Source organism: Mustelus asterias, chromosome 6 (genome assembly GCF_964213995.1).
Source record: "Mustelus asterias chromosome 6, sMusAst1.hap1.1, whole genome shotgun sequence".
Classification (NCBI taxonomy): domain Eukaryota; kingdom Metazoa; phylum Chordata; class Chondrichthyes; order Carcharhiniformes; family Triakidae; genus Mustelus; species Mustelus asterias.
This window is the reverse complement of record NC_135806.1, coordinates 60384380-60402684: the sequence shown is the minus strand read 5'-3', so window position 1 is coordinate 60402684 and position 18305 is coordinate 60384380. Positions and strand designations below refer to the sequence as shown.

Below are 18305 nucleotides of genomic sequence, written 5' to 3'. Positions count from 1 at the left end.
ATTACTGCTCAGGTACTGAGAACAAAAACGTATTCTCTTATCTTTTAAGAGTTTTCTTTTTAATCTCCATTCCCTTCTCACCTTAGATTGGTGTATTAATAATTTGGGCCTCCCATCCACCTACCAACCCTCTCCAGGTATGGGTCACTTTATTTTTGGTAGCTCAGTTGCCAGTTGTGAGCAGAATCACTATACTTAAAAATCACTTAGAAATGGAGGTAAGTTGAGCTTCCGTTCCCAGTATGGAATGCACACTTATTCTTCACACAAAGGGATATCCAACTGACTTAGAGAACTTAGTCATAGGTTAGCAAGGGAAAAGTTTGAGAGAACATAGAGATGTTCATATCGTGAGGGGTCTGGACAGGGTAGATAGGGAGAAAATGGGAAGGATAACGATTTTAAATGACTGCCAAAAGAATTAGCGATGACAGGACGCAAAACATTTTATACAACAAGTGGTTAGGATCTGGAATGCAGAGCCTGAGTGTGTGGTAAAGGCAGATTCAATTGAGGGATTCAAAACAGAATCTGAAAGGAAAAGATCTCCAAAGCTCCATGGAAAAGCCAGGGGAGCGGGACCAGCTAAGTTGCTCTTGCAAAGAGCCAGTGTGACACAAGGGGCCAAATGGCCTCCTCTTATGCCGTAATAATTTTATGATTCTTGATTAGGGTCTTCAGGTATATGCTAATGATACCATTGGACTTTAACCAGCTAAATCCATGCAGCCAAACAGCAACGAGCACAAATACACCTTTCCTTTCCACTGCTTATCCAGCTAGGACCTCTGTACCCATTGGATAATTAACTAGCATAACAATCAAATTCATCAGCTTGGTTCCAAGTTCCTCTCACTCAAGTTGGAATCCAAAAAGGGCTTCACTTAAGGAGTAATCCTATAAAATAACCAGACTTTTACCTTAAACTACCGATGAACTAAAACCAAGCTGGTTCTAACATTCCTTGGTAAAGAAATGCCTCCAGAAATGATAGCTTCCTGCAGAATGAAATAACTGATGATCTAAATGGCAGCATACCGTACAAGAATAAATCTTCACTTCATTGTTTGGCATTACAGAGATGGCGTGAATACTTTATACCAAAAATACACTCTTGGAAGCGATATTTATTCTTTCGTCATAGATTGGAGAATTTCAGAACAACATATCTAATCAAAAACATATTTTTGAAAATGCAGCAGTCATTAAATTAGAATGTTACATTGAGAAACAATGCAATTGGCTTTCCTCTTCAATAGTCGAAGGGGTCCACATAATTAAGATGGTCCTCATGTATTGTGCATTTATTCAACTTCCAGCAGCGGCTCCAAAACTATTTTATACCAATAGCCAAAACTTGATCCTAATCCATTCATATAACTGCAATAAAAACACAAAGTCTCAGAGTAGTATTTTGTTCATTTGGTGAACTGTTATGTTCTGGTTCCGATCTAATCACAACCTCTGTAAAATGGTGCACTACCTCCTGTCCAGGTCAAGGATATTCTCGAGTGGCTGCAGTACATTCTGAAGGGGGAAGGGTGAACAGCCAAAGTCGTGGACCATGTCTGTGTCAAGGCGGATTTGAGAGAGAGGATAAGAAATTAACAAATAGGACCTCAAAGGTACCAAACTCTGGATTATTCCCATGCCACATGCCAGTGAACACTGAATTAGGAGGATAAAGTAAATTAATGCATGGCAGGAGAAATGTTATAGGAGGGAAGGCTTTTGATTCCTGGGGCACTGAGGCTGGGGAAAGTAAGACCTGTACCAGCCAGCTTGGTTCCATCTTAACAGAACTGGAACAGATATTGTTGTGGGGAATGGAGGTTCGATTGTTGTTGGAGGAGGTTTAAAATAGCTTGGTAAGGGAATGAGAACTTGAGGTTCAGAAGGGAAGGAAATGAATCTGGAAAAGCAGAACAGAAGTATAGTAAGGGAGTCTGGAAGACAGAGAAAACAAAAGCTAGAAAATAGACAGCAAAGGTGTTTGGCAGTACTTAATGGTTTATATTGATATGCAAGATGTCCAGTGAATAAGGCAGAAGAGTTGAGGGCAGAGAAGGACTCTTGGAAATATGATATCATAAATATTACTGAGGCAGGGCTGAAAGAAAGGCAGAATTGGCAGTTCAACACTCCTGGTTAGAGAGTTTTCAGACAGATAGAGAGCAAGTTAGAAGGGAGGAGGTCACAATATTAGTTAAACTAGGGTTTTCCAAATTGGATTCCGGGTTCTGCTGGAAGCTCCCAGGGGTTCCGCGGGAGGCTGCCGGGATTCCCAGGAGGCTGCCAGGGGTTCCCAGGAGGCTGCCAGGGGTTCCCAAAGGGCTACCAGAGGTTCCCAGGCGTTCCAGATGTGGAAAAGATTGAAAGGGTGCAGAGAAGATTTACAAGGATGTTGTCTGGATTGAGTGGCATGCCTTATGAGGATAGGCTGAGGGAGCTCGGTCTTTTCTCCTTGGAGAGACGTAGGATGAGAGGAGACCTAATAGAGGTGTATAAGATGCTAAGAGGCATAGATCGGGTGGACTCTCAGAGGCTTTTTCCCAGGGTGGAAATGGCTGCTACGAGAGGACACAGGTTTAAGGTGCTGGGGGGTAGGTACAGGGGAAATGTTAGGGCGAAGTTTTTCGTACAGAGGGTGGTGGGCGAGTGGAATCGGCTGCCATTAGTGATGGTGGAGGCAAACTCAATAGGGTCTTTTAAGAGACTCCTGGATGAGTACATGGGACTTAATAGGATGGAGGGTTATAGGTAGGCCTAAAAGGTAGGGATTTGTTAGGCACAACTCGTGGGGCCGAAGGGCCTGTTTTGTGCTGTAGTTTTTCTATGTTTCTATGTCTCCCAGGGCACTGCCGGGGGTTCCCAGGGCACTGCCAGGGGTTCCCAGGGGGCTGCCAGGAGTTTCCCAGTAGGCAACCGGGGTGCCCAGGGGGCTGCCAGGGGTGCCCAGGGGGCTGCCAGGGTGCCCAGGGGGCTGCCAGGGGTTCCCAGGGGGCTGCCAGGGGCTCCCAGGGGGCTGCCAGGGGTTACCCAGGGGGCTGCCAGGGGTTACCCAGGGGGCTGCCAGGGGTTACCCAGGAGGCTGCCAGGGGTTCTGCAGGAGGCTGCCAGGGATTACCCAGGAGGCTGCCAGGGGTTTCCCAGGAGGCTGCCAGGGGTTCCCAGGAGGCTGCCAGGGGTTCCCAAGGGGCTGCCAGGGGTTCCCGGGGGGCTGCCAGGGGTTTTGCGGGAGGCCAGGCTGATATGTAAACTTTGAAACAAATGCCATAATGCTGCTTTCCAACCAGATGTTGGCTTCTCCAGAATCTAGCATCTGATTGGACGAATTGGAAACAGCATGAAATTATGTCTTTAGTTTCAAGACCAGCAAAGTGAGAGCAGGCGGGAATGCGGAAAGGAGCATCTAAGCGGGAGTTGGGGGAAGCAGCCATCACCAGGTGCGGTGGAGGAAAAACCAGCATCAAGCAGGAGAAGGGGCTATCGTCAAGTGGAAGTGAAGGGGGAGGTGACCAGTGGGCGGGAGTGAGATTGTGGCAAGAAGGAAAACTGGGTGAGAGTGTGAATGGGGATCACTGACATGTGAGAGTGTGGGTTTATCTGTGTGTGAAAGAGAGAGGGTGACTGAGTGTGTGTGTGTGAGAGTATGAGTGTGTGTGTGTGTGAGAGAGAATGAGTGTGTGTGAGAAGGAGTGTATGTGTGAGAGAGTGAGTGTGTGTGAGAGAGAGAGTGAGTGCATGAGACAGAGAGGGTGAATGAGGGATGAATGTGTGTGTGTGTGTAGAAGAGAGACGGGTGAGTGTGAGAGGATAGGTGAATGTGTGCATGAAAGAGAGGATGAGCGAGTGTGTGAGAAACAGGTGAGTGCGTATGAGAGGATGAGTGAGTGTGTGTGAGAGAGATGTGTATGTGTGTGAGAGAGGGGTGAGTGTGTGTGAAAGAGAGGGTGAGTGTGTGTGTGTGTGTGTGTGTGTGTGTGAGAGACAGGTGACTGTGTGTGCGAGAGAGGGGTGAGTGAGAGTGTGCGAAAGAGAGATGTGTGCACGTGAGAGAGAGGACAAGTGAAGGCATGTTTATAAGGAGGGGTGAGTGTGTGTGAGAGAGATGTGTGTATGTGAGAGAAAGAGGGTGAGTGAATGTGTGTGTGTAAGAGACAGGTGATTGTGCAAGAGAGAGTGCGAGTGAGTGTGTGTTGAAGACAGGTGAGTATGTGTGTGAGAGTGAAGTGAGTGTGTGCGTGAGAGAGGGGTGAGTATGTGTGTGTGAAAGAGGGTGTGAGTGTATGTGTGTGAGAGAGGTGTGCGTGAGAGAGGGTGGGTGAATATGTGTGTATGTATGTGGGAAAGAGAGGGGCAATTGTATGTGTGTTTGTGAGAGAGTGGTAAATGTGTGTGTGCGTGTGTGTGTGTGTGTGTGAGAGGGAGGTGAGTGTGAGTTTGTTTGTGAGAGAGGGGTGAATGTGTCTGTGTGTGAGAAAGAGATGTGTGTGTTTGCGTGTAAGAAAGAGGTGCGTGTGAGTGAGAGAGGTGTGAGTGTGTGTGTGTGTGCATGTGGTGTGAATGTGTGTGTGTGTGTGTGTGTGCATGTGTCTTTAATGAGAATCCAGCTCTTCAGCAACACTCCCAGTTTTAAATGAATTTGTGAGCAAGAGATCAGCATCACTCCTATTAAAAATAACAAAAAGGTAAGGTTTGGAAATACTCATTGAATAACAGAACATTTTAATGATAGTAAATATATACATATGAGACATAGAAACATCTTTGAAGTTTTTTTTTGTATGTTTGTACCTATTGTGCAATAATAATATTTTTCTGTGTGGTTTAATTCTTCAGCAAAATAAGAATATTTCTTTGGGGTTCGATCAATACTCTTGGGAGGTTAAAGGGGTTTGTGGCTGGAAAAGTTTGGGAAATCGAGATAAACAATCCCAGCTGTGAGGAAGGATAATATGCAAGAGGAGCCATCAGATGAGGCCATATGTGTTGAAAAATAGTGGCAATCGCACTGTCAGGAATGTGCTCTCTCTCTCTTTCACACACAGACACACTCACACCTCCCTCTCTCACAAACTCACATTCACTCACCTCCCCTCTCTCTCTCTCACACACAGACGCACTCACAGACACACTCACACCTCTCTCTCTCTCACACAAACACACATTCACTCACCTCCCGTCTCACTTTCACACACAGACATATGTATAAATGCACTAACCCCCCTCTCTCACACACTCACCACCCCTCCACTCTCTTTCTCATATGTAGATATAAATCCCAAAACAGTCAGGGAAATAGATGAGCAATTATGTAGACAAACTACTGAGGAGTGCAGAAACACCAGGGCAGTGTTAGTCAGGGATTTTAACTAGCTGAAGGTTATCTGGGTAAAAGCAGTGTAAAATGCATTCAGGAAAACCTTTTTGGCCAGACTAACGAGAGAAGCAGCAATTCTGAGCTTAGTTTTAGGGAATAAATCTGAGCAGGTGGAAGGGGATATCAGTGCGTGAGCATTTTTGTGATCATGATCATAATTCAGTTAGATTTAGTGTAGTTATAGGAAGAGACTAAGGTAGAGCAAGAATAAAAATTTTCAATTGGGAAAAGGCCTCTCTTACTCAGTGGAGATGTGATTTAGCAAATGTGGACTGGAAACATCTGTTTGAAGGTAAATCAGTGTCAGAACAGTGGGAGGCATTCAAGGAGGAAATAGTGAGGATTCAAAACAAATCTGTTCCCACAGAGAACAAGGTTGGATTCTCAAATCTAAAGTTTAAAGTTTATTTATTTATTAGTGTCACAAGTAGACTTACATTAACACTGCAAGGAAGTTACTGTAAAAATTCCTAGAAGAACAAGGGCAGCAGACATATGGGAACACCATCACCTACAATTTCCCTTCCAAGCCTCACATATTAATTTGGAACCATATCACCATTCCTTCATTGCTGTTGGGTCAACAGTTCAGAACTCCCTTTTTCAGTACTGTGGGTGTGCCTGCGCCACATGGACTGCAGCGGTTCAAGAAAACAGCTCACCAAAGGGCAACTCGGAATAGGCAACAAATGTTGGCCTTGGCTGCGAAGCTTGCATCCCATGAAAGAATTTTAGAAAGTATTTACTCCTGGAGCTCCTACATCGTATGAGCCTTAACATCCAAACGGCTTTAGATTTGAGAATCCAACCTTGTTCTCTTTGACTCCCCAGAACATTAGCTGAGTTTCTGGATTAATATTCTAGCGATAATACCACTAGGCCATCGTTTAATGGCGTTGCATCTTTCCTCATGGTTCTCATGTCATTTTGCTCAGAGTCATACTCGGAAAGAAGTTTGGTTAAAACTATGGAACTAACTCATATAATATCCAGAAACAGGAAAAATAAATTGATCGTGAAGACAGTATGCTACAGAGTCACCAACATTATATTGGGACATTTAGGGCGGAATTTTACCGGCATGTCCGCCCAAGGTTTGTACGATCTCACCCGAGGCCAACGGAGAATGCCGATCTCCGAGCCTCGCCCACCCCCGGAATCGGTGCGGGCGTGCCGGTAAAATTCTGGCAGAAATGAGGTTTATATTTCCCTGAGTTTGAAAGGTCAGTGAGGGGGCAGAGGGTGACCTGATCAAAGAGCTTGAAATGAATAAGGGATTTGATAGGCTAGGTTTCCTCTCCTAGGGGAATCCAGAATAAATAGGAAGGTTTTCAACCAGGTATACATTAAAATTAGGATGTGGCTATTTATGAGTGAAATCAGGAAGCACTCTGCACACAAAACATAGTGGAAATTTGGAACTCACTCACCCTACAAGCTGGGTGAACTGAAATTTTCAAGTTTAAAATCAGCAGATCAGATTTTGGGTATTGAGAGAAAAAAACAAATTGCTGTGGATACTGGAATCTGAAACAAAAACAGAAAATGCTGGAAAATCGTAGCAGGTCTGACAGCATCTGCAGAGAGAGAACAGAACCAACGTTTTGAGTCTGGATGATTATTCATCAGTGCAGGTATTGAGAGGTTGGGAGCAAAAGCAGGTAAATGGAATTGAGATACAAAGCAGCCATGATATCATTGAAAAGCAGAACAAGTTCAAGGTGCAGAATGGGCCTGGTTTCATGTTCCTATGCTGCATAAAATTAGAATTAAAATGTGAATTCGGAAAATTAATTGAACCTTTAGTTGGTAACTATCCATTTAGGAATCTGAGAACGAAGGTATAAGACATCAAATTTATGGTATGATGGATAGCAAGATTTGAACCATTTTTGCTGTCATCGGGATTTCCAGCCGATTCCCTCATAGTCTTAACCTCACTCTTTGGATCTCTCACATGCAACTGGCTTGATCTTTTTAAGATGTGGAGATGCCGGCGTTGGACTGGGGTAAACACAGTAAGAAGTTTAACAACACCAGGTTAAAGTCTAACAGGTTTATTTGGTAGCAAAAGCCACACAAGCTTTCGGAGCTCTAAGCCCCTTCGTCAGGTGAGTGGGAATTCTGTTCACAAACAGAGCATATAAAGACACAAACTCAATTTACATGAATAATGGTTGGAATGCGAATACTTACAACTAATCAAGTCTTAGATACCCTAGATACCCTTAGATACAAAGACTTGATTAGTTGTAAGTATTCGCATTCCAACCATTATTCATGTAAATTGAGTTTGTGTCTTTATATGCTCTGTTTGTGAACAGAATTCCCACTCACCTGAAGAAGGGGCTTAGAGCTCCGAAAGCTTGTGTGGCTTTTGCTACCAAATAAACCTGTTGGACTTTAACCTGGTGTTGTTAAACTTCTTACTTGATCTTTTTAAACCATTCAAAGTCCAAGTGCAGTTTCACAAATTTTATATAATTTAAGCCAAGGGCAAATCTGAAAGAAAGGATCAACACCCGACATCCTAGCTATGACTGTAACACTACATTCTCCACTCCTTTCCTTCTCTATGAATGGTATGCTTTGTCTGTATAGCGTGCAAGAAACAATACTTTTCACTGCATACTAATACATGTGACAATAATAAATCAAAAATCAATTGTTTTACAAATAAAAGGAGGGAATTGGTAACATTTATAATATGAATAGAAACATTTAGAACATGTTAATTTCACTTTCTTAGTTAAATGTCAGCACATTCTTGTATTTAAGATTCTGTCATGCTTCATACCATAAACTTCTGTAATGAATATGCTGAATCCCTTGCAGTTGCAAGAAGTACCACGGTCCAGTTTACTGTTGGGGTATCTAAGAGTGTTCTTTTTTAACTGTCATTTGGTCTTAATATTACCTTACAGTTTTCTTTGAATCCGTATGCGTATTAGACACTGGCTTTCCCTGTTCTCTGAAAATCTCTTCTTTCTCTAGAACCGCACGTCATGCAGGAGAAAAGTGTGAGGAACTGCCCTCTGAGGGCGGGACCTGTCAAGTCAGACACAGGGCAGCAAGGGGAAGCAGACTGAAATGAATATAATACATGGGGAACTTCGTACTGTACAGTGAGTGTGAGAGTCAGTGAGAGCTACAGCAGAAAACTGCAGGATTGAAGCGACAGCCACTCTTGCAAAGACTACTCCAAAAACAACGGCCAGAAAGTTGGAAATAGACAACACGATCAGAAAACTGCAACAGGCTGCTTGGAGCAATGGGCAGAGAGTGATACAAACACAGACTCGGTAGTAATGAAACTGGAAAGAATTAAACGCAAAACCATCTAATGTGAGGAAGGAGCGATTAAGTTTCAGAAAACTACATCACACCTCAAGTATACTAAAATCAATTTGATGCTAAACGTGTGTAGACTTGTGTCTCGATAGCTAGATTGAGAGGTTGAACTGACACAGCCTGGGCAATGTTTGAAAGAAAACCTTAGAATTGACAAAGATTTTCGAAGAAATGTACTTGAAAGTGGGGGGAAATGAGAAGGCGTTGTGCGAACTTAACACAGGAATATAATAAAGGCATCGAGTCTGAGAAAACTGTGAAACTTCAACACAAAACGCCACATCTGATCAGGACAATCTCGGAGATATGCAGCGAGTCACCCGTCTCCAAACTTTTAAACACTAACGTGTTAGATACCATTTAACCTGGTGTTGTGAGACTTCTTACTGGTAGATACTGCATTAGCAGAAAATAATGTGAAAGGTGAGTCTTCATTCTGCAAAGTTCACTTACATTCCTTCTAGCTCTGACTTGTCTTATTTATGTTAGAAAAAAACGTTAAAAGTTGTTTAAATATATATATGTGTGTGTGTGAAATATGCTATTCAAATAATGCCTTAAAGTCAAACACTGGGATTTTACAATATTGAGAATATCTGTGAATAAGAATCCTAATGCCTTATGAACATGCTTCCAAAGGCTTTTAATATTTTGAAGAATTTGTACATAGAGGGTGGGAATCTGACAGAACATCATTTATTGAGTGTTATCTTCATTTTCTGTTTTGACCTAACTGGGACATTTGAATGTTAAATCCCAATCCCGGATAGAAAACATTCCCTAATTATTTTGTTGTGAATACACATTGTAAGAAATTCAATTAACCAACTGCCAAATGTTTCCACAACAAAGAAGCACATTTTATAAATCTGCTCTTTTCTGTATTTCCTAAGTTTTTCCCCTCTGATTTTACTTAGATGACTAACTGAATGAATGGGCAAATATTTAAAATGAAGCGCATTAATTTACACTTTAAAGAATAACCTATTTCACCATAATAGGGGATATTCACAGTAACTTCATTGCAGTTTTGATGTAAGACACTGATAAATAATAAAAAAATATTTTCACAAAATGGTTATTTTTCAGGATGATAAATATAGAACCGATGTCAGGGGTAGGTTCTTTACCCAGAGGGTGGTGAGGGATTGGAATGCCCTGCCAGCATCAGTAGTAAATGCGCCTAGTTTGGGGGCGTTTAAGAGATCCATAGATAGGTTCATGGACGAAAAGAAATTGGTTTAGGTTGGAGGGTCACAGTTTTTTTTTAACTGGTCGGTGCAACATCGTGGGCCGAAGGGCCTGTTCTGCGCTGTAATGTTCTATGTTCTATGTTCTATGTTCTATAAAGTGTCTCATAGCATGTTCTCAATGAGTACTAAAACCATACAATAAAGATGATCTATCTGTTCGTGACTGTAATTATGTCTTTCTATCCAACAGATGTGATCAGTTAGTTGTAAAATTGTCTAAGTAAAATGAGCGGTAATTCCAAGGACTAACATCCCCTCAATTGCAAGATTTTGTACATTAATCATTCATTCCCTACATAGTTTTACCCATCCATGGGGGAATTTTCTGCATACAGATTCAGACAATCATTGCCAAAACTGGACAGCTTTTGAACTGTCATATTATTGGTAATGCATTCAACATTTAGAAAGCTTCTAATGTTCTAATAGTACATTTCAAATGTATTATTTAAAAGGAGATCGATGAGAAAAAAGTCTTTGGTGCTTTAGCCTAGATTAATAGGAATAAGTTCGGCACATAAACCATTTCTTTAATATGGACAGCATGTTGATAAGATGTTCTGTTCACTTTTACAGATTTGAATACTTGAAGTCTATTGCCCAGTGCTTTGCTCACATCATTGAGAAAATGGTTTACAGGCTTCCTTCAGGCTTACGATATTAGTAATGAGGCAAAGGCTCCATCTAGTGAACAAGATCTAACACTACAAGAACACTTCAACACCAACATGCATTTAATGGCTCTTCCAGCTGAAATGGTCATTGGCAATGGCTGTGTCAGAACAGAGCTCATTGAGAGTCACTATAATTACACGGGGAAATTCGACAAAAAGGCAAGAACCACTGACGGCATGGACGTAACTACTGTGGCCTTTCTGATCATCTGCAGCTTCATTGTGCTTGAAAACCTCATGGTCCTCATAGCCATTTGGAAAAACAACAAATTTCACAATCGCATGTACTATTTCATTGGTAACTTAGCCCTGTCCGATCTGCTGGCAGGAATAGCATACAAAGTAAACATCCTCATGTCTGGAAAGAAGACTTTTGGCCTCACAACGACTGTATGGTTCATCAGGGAAGGGAGCATGTTTGTGGCATTGGGAGCCTCCACCTTCAGCCTGCTAGCAATAGCAATCGAGAGACACATGACTATGATAAAAATGAGACCCTACGATGCCAGTAAAAAGTACAGAGTTTTCCTCCTTATTGGCGCCTGTTGGATGATATCCATTTTACTTGGTGCTTTGCCTATCCTTGGCTGGAACTGTATCTGCAACTTTTCAAAGTGTTCCACAGTCCTGCCCCTATACTCCAAAACGTATGTTGTCTTCTGTATCAGCATCTTCAGTGCAATTTTGTTGGCCATCGTAATACTCTATGCTCGTATTTACATATTGGTCAAGTCAAGTAGCCGCAAAGTTGCAAACAGAAAATTCACAAAAAACAATTCCGAGAGATCCATGGCTCTGCTGAAGACAGTGGTGATCGTTGTAGGAATTTTCATCGCATGTTGGTCCCCACTTTTCATTTTCTTGCTCCTTGATGTGGCCTGTGAACCAAACAAGTGTAGCATACTGTATCAAGAAGATTGGTTCATTGCAATTGCAGTCCTCAATTCTGGCATGAATCCCATTATCTACACTCTGGCCAGCAAAGAGATGCGTCGGGCTTTCTTCCGTCTCCTCTGTGGTTGCCTAGCCAGTGCTAATGTCTCCAAGGCCCTGCCAATTCAGTCAGCTGCAGAGAACAGCAAAAGCAAGTCCAGTGGAAGTAATGCACAAAAACCAAAAGAAGAGCTCTCAGAAATCAATTCCCCTTCAATGATAATCAAGACAATGAACTCAACAACTCCTCCTGGAGAATTTTGACCTTTGATGGCTAAACTGCCTTAATATACAGTATTACTTTCCAAAGTTAGCAACTCAGAGTGGTATTTTTTATAAACTCTTAACTGCCCCTTAAACAAATCTGTTTTTTATAGCTCCAGACTTTGAAAAGTAATGACTTTTGGTGTCTTTAACACTAAAAGCACAGGCAACTTTATGTTAAATGTTCATGCATTGCATCTTCTACAAAGGATTTTACCCAGCCTACCCATAAAATTCTAAAAACTCATAATTATTTTGTTGCCCTGAAGTTATTTGTGATAACTACTTGGGGCAGCACAATGACACAGCAGTTAGCACTGCTGCCTCACAGAACCACAGACCCAGGTTCGATTCCTGGCTTGGGTGGCTGTCTGTGTGGAGTGTGGTAAACCACTGTTAGCTTATTGCCTGTGTGTGTGACATGTCTGGACACGTTCCTGCCGGCCCTGCCCGGGACTCCTCCCCCCCCTGGTCCAGGTATAAAGGCGACTGCTCCCCACCCCCCTGCCTCAGTCTGGACCAGTTCATCGGCATGGGTGTGCTCCAAGTTTTTTGCTAATAAAAGCCTATTTGTTCTTGCATACAAACTAGTCTTTGCTTGATTGCTGGTGCATCATGGAGTTTGCACATTCTCCCCGTGTCTGCGTGGATTTCCTCCGGGCTGCTCTGATTTCCTCCCACAGTCCGAAAGACATGCTGGTTAGGTGCATTGGCCATGCTGAATTCTCCCACAGTGTACCTGAACAGGCGCCAGAGTGTGGCGACTAGGGGATTTTCACAATAACTTCATTGCAGTGTCAATGTGAGCCTACTTGTGACTAATAAATAAACTTTAGAATCTTAATGGACAGCATGAATCAGAAATCCTTTCTCTGCTATCTTAATTTGAAATAAAGGGGTACGACCTCTGATGAACCAGAGATTTAAGTCAAATGTGTTGACGCTTGCCCTCTAGATCCCCATGGCATAATTTCAGAAGCAGCGATATTCAATATTCCCAGGGATTCTTCTGAGCCCAATCCTTTGGCAACAACTTTTAACCCCTTTGACAATGTATGATCGATGCTTTCAGACCTACTTTCCACTGCTAAACTGTACATCATTAGAATTAGCAGCACGAGATTGCCTCTGTTCAGGAAATGGCAGGGTTAGATCATTCCACCCTTTACAGAAAACAACATTGAAGTATCAGAGCCACTGCCCAGGAACAAATTTCCTGATTGTGCATGTTCATGTTGGGAGTCAGTTAGCTCAGATGATTGGATGGTTGATTGGTTCACAATGCAGAGCAACACTAACAGCGTGGGTCCAATTCCCGGCTGTGGTTATCTATAAAGGCCTGGCCTTCTCAACCTTGCCCTGCGCCTGAGGTGTGGTGATCCTCAGGTTAAATCACCACCAGTCAGCTCTCCCCCTCAAAGGAGAGAGCAGCCTATGGCCATCTGAGACTATGGCAACTTTACCATTTTACTTTTACAGTTCACATCTAATATCCTCATACTATCTCTTTCAGTACACATTTGTGCTCACAAATACCTTCATAAGAATTTCCTATGTCAAATATTCATATGGGACGTCACAGTCAGAAAATACACCTATTCATTGTTCAACAAGGGCAGTGTGCAGATCTTGACTTTGTGTCAGTGCAAAACAAGTGACACCTCTCCCAGTCTTATTCCCATTGAATACTTTATCAAGGCTGCAGGGGAAGATTTACTAGAAAGGTATCAGGGATGAGAGGCTCAGTTATGTAGAGAAGCTGGGATTGTTCTCCATCAAGCAGAAAAGTTTAAGAGATTTAATGGAAGTTTTCAAAATTATAAAGAGTTTTGATAGAGTATATGGAAGAAACTATTTCTAACACCAGGAAGTTGGACAACGAAAGAACTTAGATTTAAGATAATTGGCAAAAGAACTAACTGGAAAATAAGGAGAACTTGTTTATGCAGAAAATTGTTATTATCTGGAATAAACTGCCTGAAAGGATGGTGGAAGCAGACTCAATAATAATTTTCAGGAGGGTTTTGCATGAATGCTTGAAGGGAAAACATTTACTGGGGCCATAGGGAATGATTGGTTGGGAGTGGGATCAATTGGATAGCTCTTTAAGAGAGCTAGGTGGATGAAATGGCCTCCTCTGTGCTGTAAAAGCTTCTGTGATTCTATGTAAAATATACATTGAACCAGTATACATTGAAGTCTATGCCAATTTACAATCAGCTGTTTTACACAATTGTTAAAAGTCAAAATCTACTCCAGTACTTAATGAAAATACAGGATTGGAGATTTATGGATTGCAAGATAGTCTGTATATGTTCTTCTACTGGAGCTGATTTGCCCCCTCTCTGGAACCTTTGTAACTTGCTCATTGTAAATAACAATTGTAACTATGGTTGTCTTTTAAATGATCTGATTGTTTGGCACATTTAACGTGTGAAAAAAATACTTAGATGAAGGGAATAATTTTGAGAAGACAAATATTAAATGTCATACAACTATAGCTTTGCTGCTACCTAATTTAAGGAAAGAAATAAGATAGTTGTCATACCTGAGGATAACAGTTCTATAACAGAAACTATGGACACACCAATCCCAGTCAGATGGTCTTGATCTTTTAGATCAGTATTCGAAGGAAGACTTGAAATTGAACTAATAGCAAGAAGTTGGATAATGAGAAAACTTAGATTTAAGATAATTGGCAAAAGAACTAGCTGAAAAATAAGGAGAACTAGTTTATGCAGCAAATTGTTATTATCTGGAATAAACTGCCTGAAAGGGTAGGAGCAGATTCAATAGTTATTTTCAGAAGGGACTTGGATGTATGCTTGAAGGGAAAACATTAATTTTTCATCTGACGGGTTTGGTTTATTTGGCATTTCTGAAATTCTGTCTCCTGGAGATCTGTCTTTGGTTCATCATTTGTTTCATTTTTGTAAAAATGCACCATTGAGATTAGAAATATGTTACATCTGCAGAAATAAGCCACTTGCTTATACATACTTGAGTGCAAATGGTGAAGATTGATCTTTCAAAATAAGCATGTGCATCCAAATCATTTGTAAACAAGTAATATACTCCTCATGTTGCATACACTCCAGTAAAAAGCTGATATTGCACTCACATCTGAGGTCATATGAATTGTGAATGGTGTCTGTCAAATGCTTTAAGTGTGCGCAGTCAACTAATTATGTTGCTTGCCCACTTAGTAGAGAAGGTACTGTTTGTTTAACTAAGCTGCTGATAAAGTCAGTATTAATCTATGTCCATAATAAACATCTGGAATTAAGAACCTACTGATAACCATGAAACCATTGTTGATTGTTGGAAAAACTCATCAATGGGTTCACCAATGTCCTTTAGGGAAGGAAATCTGCCGTCCTTACCTGGTCTGGCCTACATGTGACTCCAGTGTCACAGTACTGTGGTTGACTCTCAATTGCCTTCGGGCAACTAGGGTTGGGCAATAAATGCTGGCCAGCCAGTGACTCCCATTACCCATAAATGAATTTAAAAATATGGATCTGGAAACCATTTTGTATATCTTAAATTGTCCATCTGGAATAACCCGGCAGCACTCCTCTCCACACATACACAGGTCCCCAAAATCCAATTGTTTCTTAAATACTCACAGGTCTTTTCCATCATTATTCCACCAGGAAAGCCATTTCATCCTTTACTCACTATTTTTGCAAAGAAGAACATCCTAGGATCAATTGTCAGTTTGTCTTTTATTAGTTTGCTCTGCGTCCCCTTTTATATTCAATGTTGTACTCTCCAGATTTTTTTTTTAGTTTGAATAACTAGGCACACCTTTTCTGTGCCAGTTACCACCTTATGTATATTTTTATAAAGTCACCGTTAAATCACCTTAATGCCCAAGCTTCTCCAAGTTTTCCTCTTGCATCATACAATTGGTCCCACAGCCTCACGAAATTACTCTGAACAGTTCCTCAGGAATTGCCTGTCTCGCTAACTTTTCAAGCCAGAACTAAAGTGGCTGGCTGACCAACTTTTCTCTATCTGAGCACCATTTCTCTAAATTGCATCCTATCATTTTTGCTGTCTGCTTCTATATACTGTGTTAATTGTCGCTTTGCAGTGACAAGTCAATCAAGTTTGTCAATCTCTTTCAATTTCATGCGTGGTTATTTTCACACCATTGATGGAGTAATTAATTTTTCCCTCTGTGCAGTACTTTACACCTGCATTAATTTTCATCAGTCTGTTAATTTGTTTTGTCCCCCTCGTTTTGCAACTTTGATCTTCCTCATTAGATTCAACTGCCTCTCCTAGTTTAGAATCATCTGCAAATTGGATCATGTTGCATTAAGTTTCTGAATCCATTTGTTACAATAAATGAGAAATGTTTGGGATTGCATCATCAATTCCTAGGCCACCATGATTAGCACTATCTCATGCTTAGCACTATCCCCTCACAAATCCCCTCGTCCCATTTAGAACATTGTTTCTCCAAAATGAGTGGCACATGGATCCTAAATGATAAGTGTATCTATATCAGCTTCAATTCTGAGTGTGCAATATACTTGTACCATTGGAAATTACAATGTACATATTATTACAACTTTTTATGCAAAATGGCTTTTAGTATTTAAGGGATACTCTTAGCTGTGTACAGTGTAAAGTAATTGTCAAGGATTACACAATAGAATGTGATTTAGAGTACCATAGATGAGTCATGCTTGTACTTGTGTATAAAAATGCTAGTGTACAAATTATGTACTCTGGCTTTAAAAATAAAGGTGTGTTACTGTAGGATCTGGTCTTGTTAATTGGAAATCAAGTGTTTACAATGAGGCTAAATTGGCCCTCTATATAATATGTGTTTGTACACTATGCTAGGACTAATAAAGGCAAGTGAAATATCTACCATTGTAGGGTGTACTCCCATAAATAGATATATATTAAAATCCTTGAACTCTCCCAAAAACACACTTGCTTGCACAGTTAAAATCAGATCGCCTGTTATCTACTCACATTTCCTGGATGTTCTACTTTACGCATATGCTATTTTTTAATGGAGACACCGTCCTTCTCAGAAAGTGAACTTCTAGAATCTTCACAAAATACCTGAAGCAACAATTATATGCAATAATTATTTTGTGTTACATAGTTAACTTCAGGGATCATGTATAAGTATAACTCAGACAAAAACTACATGCTATTTAGCTGTTCTTATACCTTCCCTGGCATGAATTAAGTCAACCTCGAGATGAACAGAGGAAATAAGGATCCAGTTTTAAATAGGTGTGACATGCTTTGGAACACTCCATTAAGTGAATGTGCAGGACAGAAGAGCACACTGCATTGTACTGACCCATTACACCTTTACCTTAATGTGAAATGATAACTTCCAGTAGCAAGGGACAGGGATTTAGAAATCATGAAAAAATATCTTTTAATAAAGCAGAACCAAGGTAAGGTATCAGCTATTGTTCAAAAAGGACCAAAGGCATCTCTCGGCATTAGAGAGAGAGTGGCAGACTGAAAATAAGTTATATATAGCTTGAGAAGCACCACTCGGCAAGTAAAGACAGGCCTCCATAAATGACTGCAGTTGGCACAGGAATTGAACCACATTATTAGCATCATACTGTTGCCATCCAGCTAACTGAGCTACTGACTCTCGGAGCGGAATATCTTACACTGAACTTTTACACAGTAAAATAATTGCTGTTACAGAGTGCATTCACACACCAGCTTCAAGGTCACATTAAATTGTTGTATTGTTGCAATGCAACCCAGAGATTAGTGTATAATGTTAAGATCAGCAGACAGGGTGCAGCTTGGATGGAGAGAGAGAGAGGAAAGGACCCACTCAGATTGTTGTTTCTTCCGCATCTAAGTTGCTTGTTCTGATCTGAAGAGAAAGTAGGTGCTTAAAACACAAAAGGGTTTGTCTGTTACATGATGGTTTCTTCCCAACTGCCCAGTTACCCAAATATGGTTGTGGCTAGTGTATTCCAATTACTTTGATAAGATTATGGTTGGGAATTCCTCTCTCAGCCAGGGTCCCAGTATCCTATGATTATGTCAACTAGTCTCCGTCCAGTTGAGTATCCAGGTGATTGTCTTGATGTTTTGCGAATGGGGTAAGAGATAGCTACCATTCATCTCTTTTGTCCCCTGGTGCAGTGTTGCAGACTGGCTGCCTCCATTTCATTTGTTTTGGAATGCAGAAGGTACAGTGATGTAAATGAGCAGCCACCTTTGACTGTGATCCCAGGTCACTGGAATGTGGTTTTAGTCTTTAAAAAAAAGTTAGGGGTTTCCAACCAGTACACTTAAAAATCATGTTTTGATACAAAGCATGGCTTCACAACATTGTAAGAAGTTTAACAACACCAGGTTAAAGTCCAACAGGTTTATTTGGTAGCAAAAGCCACACAAGCTTTCGGAGCCCCAAGCCCCTTCTTCAGGTGAGTGGGA

At 41.2% G+C, this 18305-nt stretch overlaps 1 protein-coding gene across 1 annotated transcript; it reads left to right on the top strand.

Annotated features, from left to right (window-relative positions):
• The first annotated feature begins 8187 nt into the window (after positions 1-8187).
• Positions 8188-16631, top strand: s1pr3b (sphingosine-1-phosphate receptor 3b). Its single transcript, XM_078214389.1, has 2 exons — positions 8188-9157; positions 10564-16631. The coding sequence occupies exon 2, from the start codon at positions 10716-10718 to the stop codon at positions 11856-11858; it is 1143 nt and encodes a 380-aa protein (XP_078070515.1). The 5' UTR covers positions 8188-9157; positions 10564-10715; the 3' UTR covers positions 11859-16631.
• Positions 16632-18305: the final 1674 nt, after the last annotated feature.